Source organism: Oncorhynchus masou, chromosome 6 (genome assembly GCF_036934945.1).
Source record: "Oncorhynchus masou masou isolate Uvic2021 chromosome 6, UVic_Omas_1.1, whole genome shotgun sequence".
NCBI lineage: Eukaryota > Metazoa > Chordata > Actinopteri > Salmoniformes > Salmonidae > Oncorhynchus > Oncorhynchus masou.
Genome location: NC_088217.1, coordinates 22,631,364 through 22,643,427, shown reverse-complemented (window position 1 = coordinate 22,643,427; position 12,064 = coordinate 22,631,364). Strand labels below are relative to the sequence as shown.

The 12,064-nt window shown below is 41.9% G+C and overlaps 1 protein-coding gene across 1 annotated transcript in view; it reads left to right on the top strand.

Moving 5' to 3' along the window:
• Positions 1–12,064, top strand: part of LOC135541639 (pleckstrin homology domain-containing family A member 6-like) — a 243,192-nt gene that overhangs the window by 161,992 nt on the left and 69,136 nt on the right. Inside the window, 3 exon segments of the mRNA XM_064967954.1 lie at positions 4,334–4,420; positions 9,722–9,790; positions 9,932–10,012. Of these exon segments, the coding sequence (XP_064824026.1) occupies positions 4,334–4,420; positions 9,722–9,790; positions 9,932–10,012 (237 nt within the window).

Sequence of the window (12,064 nt, the reverse complement as noted above, 5' to 3'; positions counted from 1 at the left end):
AAGGGTGGCTTGTTCCTGAGGGCGCCTATCATATACCTTTCACCTCCACTTGGAGATAAATGTCTCAATCGGGTAGAGGAAAGTTGAGTATAGGGGTAAGTACAGGGTGATAAAATGTGGATGGGCCTGAAACCGTGCTTGCACCATTTGAGCATGGTAGAACCTGACATTAACCCACGCAATGACATAGGTCACAACATCAGCTCTACAGACCTGATTTATCTCATCAAGAAGGTTATGCAAGGAGAGCTGCTTTATATGATCCAATACGAGGTCTGCATCCCACCACGACATCAGCTCTACAGACCTGATTTATCTCATCAAGAAGGTTACACAAGGAGAGCTGCTTTATATGATCCAATACGAGGTCTGCGTCCCACCACACCGTCTTATAGCCGCACACATGGTGATGATGGCCCCATGTTGTCCAGGTACTTGGTTGGTTGCCCGCTGGCCAATGAAATTCCAACCTGTCTTGGCCAGGTTGAAGCCTGCTTCATCCAAAAAGAAGAATTTGTGAAGGTTTTCATCAGCATCCAGCTCCATCACCCTCTAGAAATACATTTTGGAAAGAGAATTACAATAATGTAGAATTTTGGGGGAATTTTTCACAACAGGCATCAGGAACATACTCAGTCCTCAGTTGCTTCACCCTGTCTGCATTTCTTTCAAAGGGCACACGGTATAGCTGTTTTTCTTTCAAAAGGCTCATGGTATAGCTGTTTTTCTTTCAAAAGGCACACGGTATAGCTGTTTTTCTTTCAAAAGGCATACAGGTATAGCTGTTTTTCTTTCAAAGAAATAGCTGTTTTTCTTTCAAAAGGCATTACGGTATAGCTGTTTTTCTTTCAAAAGGCTCATGGTATAGCTGTTTTCTTTCAAAAGGCACACGTTATAGCTGTTTTTCTTTCAAAAGAACGGTATAGCTGTTTTTCTTTCAAAGTCACGGTATAGCTGTTTTTCTTTCAAAAGGCTTCAGCTGTTTTTCTTTCAAAAGGCACACGGTATAGCTGTTTTTCTTTCAAAAGGCTCATGGTATAGCTGTTTTCTTTCAAAAGGCACACGTTATAGCTGTTTTTCTTTCAAAAGGCACACGGTATAGCTGTTTTTCTTTCAAAAGGCACACGGTATAGCTGTTTTTCTTTCAAAAGGCTCACGGTATAGCTGTTTTTCTTTCAAAAGGCACACGGTATAGCTGTTTTTCTTTCAAAAGGCTCACGGTATAGCTGTTTTTCTTTCAAAAGGCTCACGGTATAGCTGTTTTTCTTTCAAAGGGCATACGGTATAGCTGTTTTTCTTTCAAAAGGCACACGGTATAGCTGTTTTTCTTTCAAAAGGCTCATGGTATAGCTGTTTTTCTTTCAAAAGGCACACGGTATAGCTGTTTTTCTTTAGCTGTTTTTCTTTCAAAAGGCATACGGTAAAGCTGTTTTTCTTTCAAAAGGCACACAGTATAGCTGTTTTTCTTTCAAAAGGCACACGGTATAGCTGTTTTTCTTTCAAAAGGCATACGGTATAGCTGTTTTTCTTTCAAAAGGCACACGGTATAGCTGTTTTTCTTTCAAAAGGCATACGGTATAGCTGTTTTTCTTTCAAAAGGCACACAGTATAGCTGTTTTTCTTTCAAAAGGCACACGGTATAGCTGTTTTTCTTTCAAAAGGCACACGGTATAGCTGTTTTTCTTTCAAAAGGCATACGGTATAGCTGTTTTTCTTTCAAAAGGCACACAGTATAGCTGTTTTTCTTTCAAAAGGCACACGGTATAGCTGTTTTTCTTTCAAAAGGCACACGGTATAGCTGTTTTTCTTTCAAAAGGCACACGGTATAGCTGTTTTTCTTTCAAAAGGCACACGGTATAGCTGTTTTTCTTTCAAAAGGCACACGGTATAGCTGTTTTTCTTTCAAAAGGCATACGGTATAGCTGTTTTTCTTTCAAAAGGCACACAGTATAGCTGTTTTTCTTTCAAAAGGCACACGGTATAGCTGTTTTTCTTTCAAAAGGCACACGGTATAGCTGTTTTTCTTTCAAAAGGCACACGGTATAGCTGTTTTTCTTTCAAAAGGCATACGGTATAGCTGTTTTTCTTTCAAAAGGCACACAGTATAGCTGTTTTTCTTTCAAAAGGCACACAGTATAGCTGTTTTTCTTTCAAAAGGCACACAGTATAGCTGTTTTTCTTTCAAAAGGCACACGGTATAGCTGTTTTTCTTTCAAAAGGCACACGGTATAGCTGTTTTTCTTTCGAAAGGCACACGGTATAGCTGTTTTTCTTTCAAAAGGCACACGGTATAGCTGTTTTAGAGACCCCTAGTGCCTTTTCAGCATGCGTGCAATAGTCGGCAAACTTATGGCTTCCACATTGCTGAACATGTCGTTATTGTCCAAGATGTGCTGCCAAATTTCTGTAAGGTGAATATTATTTCTGGCCTGAACCAAATTGACCACAGCCCACTCTTGTTGTCTGCCTCTGCATCCCCTATTTGGCCTAGTCTCAATTCTGCAGGGAAAATTACAGTAAGAACACATTTAGTCACATCACCTACTCTGTGGTACTCATTGGCATGTAGTATACAGTCATTTGACAATTGAGAGTAGCCTAATGTTTAGTGCATTCTGACGACTTACTGATTCTCATTGTGGAAAGTTCTGATGATTGAGGCCACCGATGATCTTCTGAGGTTTGGTTGAATCATTGTAGCTGCCTCAGTCATTGTCATGATTTACGACCTGGTCTACAACTATTGCTCGGATTTCATTGGACACTCTTTGCTGTTGCTGCCGCTGTCTTGGTCCCTGGTCTTGTCCTCTACTACGTTCCCCTACACCTCTCAATCGAGGCCCACGACCACCTCTCAGAAGGGGTGCTTGTCCCCTGCCATTTGTTTGGCCACTATGTCTTCCTCGTCTTCCTCCTCCCACTGCTTGACCTCTGTTGTGACCTGGATCACCTGCCGGCTCCATGTTATCGCTGTTGTTGTAGGTGGATACCACTCATTTCACTATATACTCGTACCACAATGTGAAAACACTCATCAGTAGCTAGTTGTCAGTATTGGAAAAGCAATTACAAGGGCCTGCATACAAACACTCACCGGCCACTTTATTAGGTACATCTGCTTGTTAAAAGCAAATAGCCTGCTCCTTCGAACAGCAAATCATGTGGCTGCCTGCAACTCAACATATAGAGTAGAGAGCTTTAGACCAAACATTAGATTGGGTAAGATGCGTAATCTCAGCAACTTTGACCGTGGTATGATTGTTGGTGCCACACATGGTGGTTCCAGCATCTCAGAAACAGCTGCCCTCCTGCTTTTGTCCCCCACACTACAGTCTCTAGAGTGTGTCCAGACTCACTCAAGCTAACAGAAAGGCCACATGCTCAAATAACAGCCGTTTTAAAACAGTGGTGTGGAGAAGGGTATCTCTTACCGTACAACACTGAATAATTCAGGCTGTTGTGGAGGCAAAAGGGGGTCCTAGCCAGTACGAGATAGGTGTACCTAATTAAGTGGCCGGTGAGTGCACTGTCAAATGTCAGTAATGTCAAATTTGAAAACATGGTTTGGAAAAGTGGTACATGGGACATAGAAACAGTGTCTGATAAAGAATGATGATGAAACATTACATCCATAGATAATGTAGTCCAATTGGTTCATGTTCCACGGTAATTGGTGTCAATGGATCTTGTTATCCTGAAACTTTCATGATCTAAACATGGAATATTGTTCATCAGTTTCCATAAAACGATGCATTAAGAGTAATGCAACATTTACTTTGCAGTTGTATCAATTGATAGTTAGATCATTGTAATGAAATTAATAGACAGTCATTTCAGATGTAATGTGTGAATTGCATTTTGAAATGGTAATACTTTGAGGTTAAGTTGTGTCATTTTGAACAGGTGATTTTAGTTCAATGAACAAATGATCTTAGCTTTATGTGTATTGTATCCAAGAAATTGGATAAGTGTTAGAGTTTTGAAAAATGTGCATTTTGATCATCGGATGTGATTTCTGTGTCTTGAGTTTTGAAAAATGACATCAAGGTTCTGAAATGAGTGCCAAAGTGATTGTAAAGATGTGTAATTTGTGAAGATTTTTCTTTGAGTTGCTAGCCCAGGTTATTGGGGCGGCAGGGTAGCCTAGTGGTTAGAGTGTTGGACTAGTAACCGGAAGGTTGCAAGTTCAAACCCCCGAGCTGACAAGTCAGAATCTGTCGTTCTGCCCCTGAACAGGCAGTTAACCCACTGTTCCTAGGCCGTCTTTGAAAATAAGAATTTGTTCTTAACTGACTTGCCTAGTAAAATAAAATAAAAACTTATCTTATTTCAGTATGATTACCCTGGAGACAGGAGGTCGCTAAGCCAAGGAATGTACCACTACAACTACCCTGCCTCCCCCTCTCTCCACAGCAAAATGGTACGTCCTCCCAAAGCATGTTACACTATCAAGAGACACAGACCAATGAGTCCAATGTCAAGTTTGTGAGACACTTGACTACAGCCCTCACACACACCTACACGAGCTTAGCGGGAAAATTGTCCTCGACAGCTACCTGTGCTTAAAATAAGATGAGCAGTGTCTCTAAAGGTATGTTATAGCTGTGCTTCACTGCTATATCTGGTGTGAGTTCATATGTCTGTCCAATCTTTCTGTCTTCTCTCTTTCTGTCTATATATTGCGTTGCCTCTATCCCTCTTTCACCCTCTCTTTCTCTGTCTGTCTGTCTCTTTCTTTATTTCTGTCTCTGTTACTCTCTCTTTTTCTCTACATACACAACTCTCTCTCCTTGTACTCGTTGTTTATGTCTCTGTGTCTGCTGGAGCCACTGATGCTGTTGCTACTGGTTTCTCTGGTACTGGGTCTTGCATTGTCCTCGTCCTTGTCACTGCTGCTGTCACTGCTGCTGCTTGTATCAGGAGGACATTTTAGACTTGCAGCTCCAGAGAAACCTGGAGTACCTCGATCAACAGGTATGTGCCATAGGCATCTCTGAGCACAGCTCTACCACTACCTCTACTCATGCACATGAACACTAACACACCAAACAAAATCCAATGTATTTTACACATACGTGCTATGTCACAATACATTGTAAAAGCTAGGCAACTAACAGATGACTTGGAAACAACGTTGATTCAACTAGTTTGTACCCAGTGGGAAAGCTTGGTAACTTACAGTGCCTTCGGAAAGTATTCTGACTTGGACTTTTTCCACATTTTGTTACGTTACAGCTTTATTCTAAAATTGATTGAAATGTTTTTTTTCTCTCATTAATCTACACACAATAACCCATAATGATAAAGCAAAAGCATTTTTTTTTGAAATTTTTGCGAATTTACATATTTTTAAAAAAAAAACGGGATTGTGAGATTGTGAGTATTCAGACCCTTTACACAGTACTTTTTTGAAGCACCTTTGGCAGCGATTAGAGCATTGATTCTTCTTGGGTGTGTCGCTACAAGCTTGGCTCACCTGTTTTTGGGGAGTTTCTCAGATTCTTCTCTGCAGATCCTCTCAAGCTCTGTCATGCAGGATGGGGAGTGTTGCTGCACAGCTATTTTCAGGTCTCTCCAGAGATGTTCGATTGGGTTCAAGTCCGAGCTCTGGCTGGGCCACTCAAGGACAATCAGAGACTTGTCCCAAAGCCACTCCTGTGTTGTCTTGGCAGTCTGCTTAGGGTCGCTGTCCTGTTGGAAGGTGAACCGTCGCCCCAGTATGAGGACCTGAGGGCTTTGGAGCAGGTTTTCATCAAGGATCTCTCTGTACTTTGCTCCGTTCATCTTTGCCTGGTCTCCCAGTCCCTGCCGCTGAAAAACATCCCCACAGTATGATGATGCCACCACCATGCTTCACTGTATGGATGGTGAGAGGCTTCTTCCATACGTGACTCTTGGCATTCAGGCCAAAGAGATCAATATTTATTTTATCAGACCAGAGAATCTTGTTTCTCATGGTCTGAGAGTGTTTAGGTGCCTTTGGCAAACTCCAAGTGTGCTGTCATGTGCCTTTTACTGAGGAGTGGCTTCCGCCTGGCCACCATAAAAGCCCGATTGGTGGAGTGCTGCAGAGATGGTTGTCCTTTATCATTCTGGAAGGTTCTCCCATCTCCACAGAGGAATTCTAGAGCTCTGTCAGAGTGACCAGCGGGTTCTTGGTCCCTTCCCCAGATTTGTTCCTCGATTCAATGCTGTCTCGGAGCTCTGTGGACAATTACTTTGATCTCATAGCTTGGTTTTTGCTCTGATATGCGCTGTCAACTACAGGACCTTATATAGACAGGTGTGTGCCTTTCCAAATCATGTCCAATTAATTGAATTTACCACAGGTGGACTCTAATCAAGTTGTAGAAACATCTCGAGGATGATCATTGGAAACACTCTGAATACTTATGTAAATAAGGTATTTCTGTTTTCGCTTTTTCATTGTGGGGTTTTGTGTGCAGATTTCTGAGGATTTTTGTTTATTTAATACATTTTAGAATCAGGCTGTAACATAACAAAATGTGGTAATGTCAAGTGGTCGGAATACTTTCCGGAGGCACTGTAGCTACTGAGAACAGAGAAGGGTGGGAAGGTAGAGTCTAGACGTGTTGAGAACATGAGAATAATTATATTTGGATCACCCATAAACTGTTGGTTACACTAAACCCCTCACAAAGTGTGGTTGACAGCATTTGTGTGATGTTTGCCAAAGCATTCAGATGTATTGTCGTGTGGAAGATGTATTGTCCATGTTGTCCACACTGCTACCTGCTAAAAACCTGTTGTTTCTCACAAACACATACCAGATTCACTCCCACTATTACCCTCTCTCCCCTGTCTCACTGTCACTGACTGCTTACACCTTATGGTAATGACCAGTCTCTGGTAATGCAGTATACACACCCCATCAGATCTACAAGTACTGGTACTCTTTGTTCAACATTAAACACAAACAGAAAGTTGTCTCTTCGATTTAACCAATTTGATTCTCAAATTCCAGTTAGAGTAGAACCACACTAGTCAGGGACTGTTACTGCTGCCAAGCTCCTGTCTTTACTGTGACAACCAGGAGAATGATGGATAGTGTGTTTCGCCCCAGGTGAGCGGTGGAGATCACCTTATCGGCATGGTAACCAGAATGGTGGAGCAATCCTCCTCCAGAGCAAATCTCTTCTCACAAGTAAGAGAGGAGAGAGTGTCCCAGAGAGGCTGGTTTCAGCAAGACCCACAGGCCCCACAGTGGTCCCCAAATTATTTTCTTTCCACTGGGACCCACCTAAAGCCTTTCAACTTTTCGCATGAGTCATCATGGAAATACAAATAATGTTTCTAACCATGACCCAGTCACGCCATAACCCAAAGGAAGGAAACATTACCACTCAAAGACCCCTATACCCTCACAATATTCCCCTTCCCCTTTATGCGTTTCCAACATGTCTGGATCATTGTAGCACAGGTTGTTTGCCTTGCAGCCACATGGATTCTGGTATCAGAGTATAACTCCTTGTGCAGGCTTTCTCTTTCCGCAGAGGTCAACTACTGCCCTCTTCAGGGCTTTTCTAATCACTAGTGATTTAGGGCGTGGGGCTCAGGTGTAGTCTAGACAGAATCAAATCAAATTGAATAAAACTTTATTTGTCACATGCGCCGAATAGGTCTCATAGGGCGGTGCACAATTGTCTGGGTTAGGGGAGGGTTTGGCCGGGGTCGGCCGTCATTGTAATAAGAATTTGTCTTTAACTGACTTGCCTAGTTAAATAAAGGTTAAAAAAATAAAAACAACAATGCAGTTCAAGAAAGAGCTAAGAAAAGTTTTTAATAAATAACCTAAAGCAAAAAATAATAAAAAGTAACACAATAAAATAACAAAAACGAGGCTATATACAGGAGGTACCAGTACTGAGTCAATGTGTGGGGGTACAGGATAGTTGAGGTAATTTGTACATGTAGGTAGGGGTAAAGTGACTATGCATAGATAATAAACAGCGTGTAGAAGCAGTGTGAAAACAAATGGGGGCGGGGGGGGGGGGGGTTCAATGTTTATAGTCCATGTGGCCATTTGATTAATTGTTCATCAATCTTATGGCTTGGGGGTAGAAGCTGTTAAGGATTTTCCCCTCCCACTCCATAGTCTCCCACAAGCTCTACACAGCCCAAGCCTACACACCCCTATTCTAGCATGCGGCTTTTAGATGCTAGGCTCTATCCACAGAACTGGCTTTTGGTTTCTTTGTCTTTCCATCTGTGTTCTATGTCATATCCTGTCTTGTGCTGTAGCTGTTAATAGTGTGTCAGTGCTTTACAACATCCCCAACCACCCTCCCTCTTTGTTGTACCCCTCTTTCTCCACTGTGATGTCATATCCTCCTTCATATACCATCCAATCACAGTACCCCATAAGGACATAGTTCAGTGTTTCCCGACCTTGGTCCTTGAGTACCCCCAACAAAACACAGTTTCGTTGTCGCCCTTGACATAGGGGAGAAAAAGTAACAAAAAAATAAATAATTAAAATCACTTGGAGCTGATTTGCTGGTGTATTTAGTCTTTTATGTCCAACATTAAAAAATATTAAAAAATTCGGGGGCCAAATAAAATATGCAGAAAACTTGGGGGTCAAATAAAATCACCCGCAGGCTAAATTCGGCCCACGGACCGTCAGTTGGGGAACCCTGCCCTATCGGTGCTCTCTGCTCTATACTGTAAACAACACAGATTTATGTATGTTTTTTTGTTTGTTATTTTTTGGTCATTATCTTATTTGTTCAGTATTAATACCGATGTGATATGTACAGTACTCTGAAGTAGTGATACACTATGCATGTACTACGCACAAAGTATGGTATGGTGTTGTTATTACTCGTTCTGTTCTGTGCTATGCCATTGATAAAATGTTGTTTACAACTGGGTGGGTCTGGGCCATTCCTACTGTATGGCTCACTGAAGACTTCTGTAAAATGATGTGTGTGTTGTTTACAACTGGGTGAGTCTGGGCCATTCCTACTGTATGGCTCACTGAAGACTTCTGTAAAATGATGTGTGTGTTGTTTACAACTGGGGGAGTCTGGGCCATTCCTACTGTATGGCTCACTGAAGACTTCTGTAAAATGATGTGTGTGTTGTTTACAACTGGGGGAGTCTGGGCCATTCCTACTGTATGGCTCACTGAAGACTTCTGTAAAATGATGTGTGTGTTGTTTACAACTGGGTCGGTCTGGGCCATTCCTACTGTATGGCTCACTGAAGACTTCTGTAAAATGATGTGTGTGTTGTTTACAACTGGGGGAGTCTGGGCCATTCCTACTGTATGGCTCACTGAAGACTTCTGTAAAATGATGTGTGTGTTGTTTACAACTGGGTGAGTCTGGGCCATTCCTACTGTATGGCTCACTGAAGACTTCTGTAAAATGATGTGTGTGTTGTTTACAACTGGGTGAGTCTGGGCCATTCCTACTGTATGGCTCACTGAAGCCTTCTGTAAAATTATGTGTGTGTTGTTTACAACTGGGTGAGTCTGGGCCATTCCTACTGTATGGCTCACTGAAGCCTTCTGTAAAATTATGTGTGTGTTGTTTACAACTGGGTGAGTCTGGGCCATTCCTACTGTATGGCTCACTGAAGCCTTCTGTAAAATGATGTGCGTGTTGTTTTACAAACCATTGGTCCATGAAGGATTCGTTTGATTAGGATCTGGTTGATAATGAAAGTATTAAGAATCCTGTCTCTGTTTTCCCAGGTGCCTCCATTCCATGACCCCTACAGGGAGCTGCACCCTACACTGAAACTCAACGAGATGGAGACCAGCGTAAGGCCCTGTCCCTCCATCAAACCATCCCATAAACAGCCTCAACCTTCAGCCACCTCAACCTTCAGCCACCTCAACCTTCAGCCACCTCAACCTTCAGCCACCTTACTCGCTCTCACCTTACTCGCTCTCTCTCTCTAGAAACTTCTGGGTCGTCTGTGTGAGCAGAACAGGATTCTAAAGGACCAGGAAGCAGTGGTCCACAGGCTGAGGATGGACAAGGTAGATAGAGAAGTTTTACCACTAAAATCTTCCCCTCGTACTCTGCCAGCTCCAGCATTCTAAACATTGCAAAGTCCAGGCGAGTCCAGCTGAAGACACCGCATGTCTATTGGTATATCATTTTACGAAATGTATTATATATATTTATTTATTTATAAGGGACAATGCACATTAATCAACATCAATATTACAATAATGCAAAATCCATGTAAATGTGCCAAGGTTAGCCAAAAGCTCATTTGCACCTGTCGTCCCTGGGCAGGTAAGGGCCTACACAGCCACTATACAAATACTCACGAAAACAATACAACATACAAATACATTACATTCAACAATATAGCAACAATATATCATTCTAACAACAACAACCTCAACTGTTATATTACATGAGGAACCACAGATAACTTGTGTACTGGTTTGGATAGATTTGAGCAACGATCAGTGCAACTTCTCAAGTCCATGGGCATTGCATTCCAGTATTCCAGTATATTGTAGCTCTAACAGAGAAGGCCGATTTACCAATTTTACTGTGTTGAAAAGAGACAACGCAACCCCCTCGAGTTACTGCTCTTGTTATCCTGGAGGGGCTTTCCTTGAGCATGATATGCCAGTATAGGGGTGGAGGGGCTTTCCTTGAGCATGATATGCCAGTATAGGGGTGGAAGGGCTTTCCTTTAGTATGATATGCCGGTTTAGGGGTGGAGGGGCTTTCCTTGAGCATGATATGCCTGTATAGGGGTGGAGGGGCTTTCCTTGAGCATGATATGCCAGTATAGGGGTGGAGGGGCTTTCCTTGAGTATGATATGCCAGTATAGGGGTGGAGGGGCTTTCCTTTAGTATGATATGCCGGTTTAGGGGTGGAGGGGCTTTCCTTGAGCATGATATGCCAGTATAGGGGTGGAGGGTCTTTCCTTGAGTATGATATGCCGGTTTAGGGGTGGAGGGGCTTTCCTTGAGCATGATATGCCGGTTTAAGGGTGGAAGGGCAAGAACATGCAGGATGTTAAAGACCAGGCTTGCATCGACATAATGCTTAAACTATCCTGACTAAATAAATTATGTTTGTAAATTATATGACAAAGGTGACAAATGTTTGGTTTGTTATCAAAACTCTTAAATGTTTGTTTGTAGAGTGATTCAATTGGTTTCAGAATAGTAGCTCCTGCTTGTGACCAGCATGTGAGGCAATATCTCAGATGTGAGAAGATCACAGCATGCATGTATAGTTAGGCGTTCTCCAGAGGAAGGAAAGGTCATACAAACCTAAAGTTGAATAATCCAATCTTGCCCGTGTTATTAATCACCTTCACATGTTTCTTAAATGTCAAGTTGGAGTCCAAAATGATGCCGAGATACATGAAGTTAGACACAACTTTCAGATTCTCCCCATTAACAAGAACAGCTAGTTGGGAAGAATCAATTGATTTCTTAGAGAAGTACATACAGTCTTGTCGATATGTTAAAATGACATTTGAACCCTTTGACCTCTAAATACAAATACAAATACAGGCAAGAATTAGTCATTAATTTAGAAACATGTAACATAGCTAGTTGTTAACAACTAGTTGTCTATTTTTTGAGTGTACATACAGAACTGTATTATCTGCATACATCTGTACGTTAACTTGTGGGTAAGCAAGTGGCCTAATATTGACCCTTGTGGGACCCCAATGTTATAGTAAAGAGAGTCCGACTGAGTGTCCCCCAAACAAACCATTTGACTTCTGTTTGTCAGATAGGAATATATCCAACTAATGACTTCAGTTGACACGTTAATGGAGGATAGTTTGGATAGGAGGACCTCATGATTCACAGTATCAAAGGTGTTTTTAAGATCAAAAGACACAGTGCTGATTTCACCATCTATGTCCAGTTTAGATTTAATACACTCCAGAAAATAGCAATTGGTTGTTTCGGTAGAATGGTTAGTTCTGAATCCAAATTGCATTTGATGGATGGAGTTTCCCTGATTGAGGTGATCAGTCAGATGATCAGCCAACCATCTATCAGCTACTTTTGATAACACTGGAAGAATGCTTATAGGTCTGTAA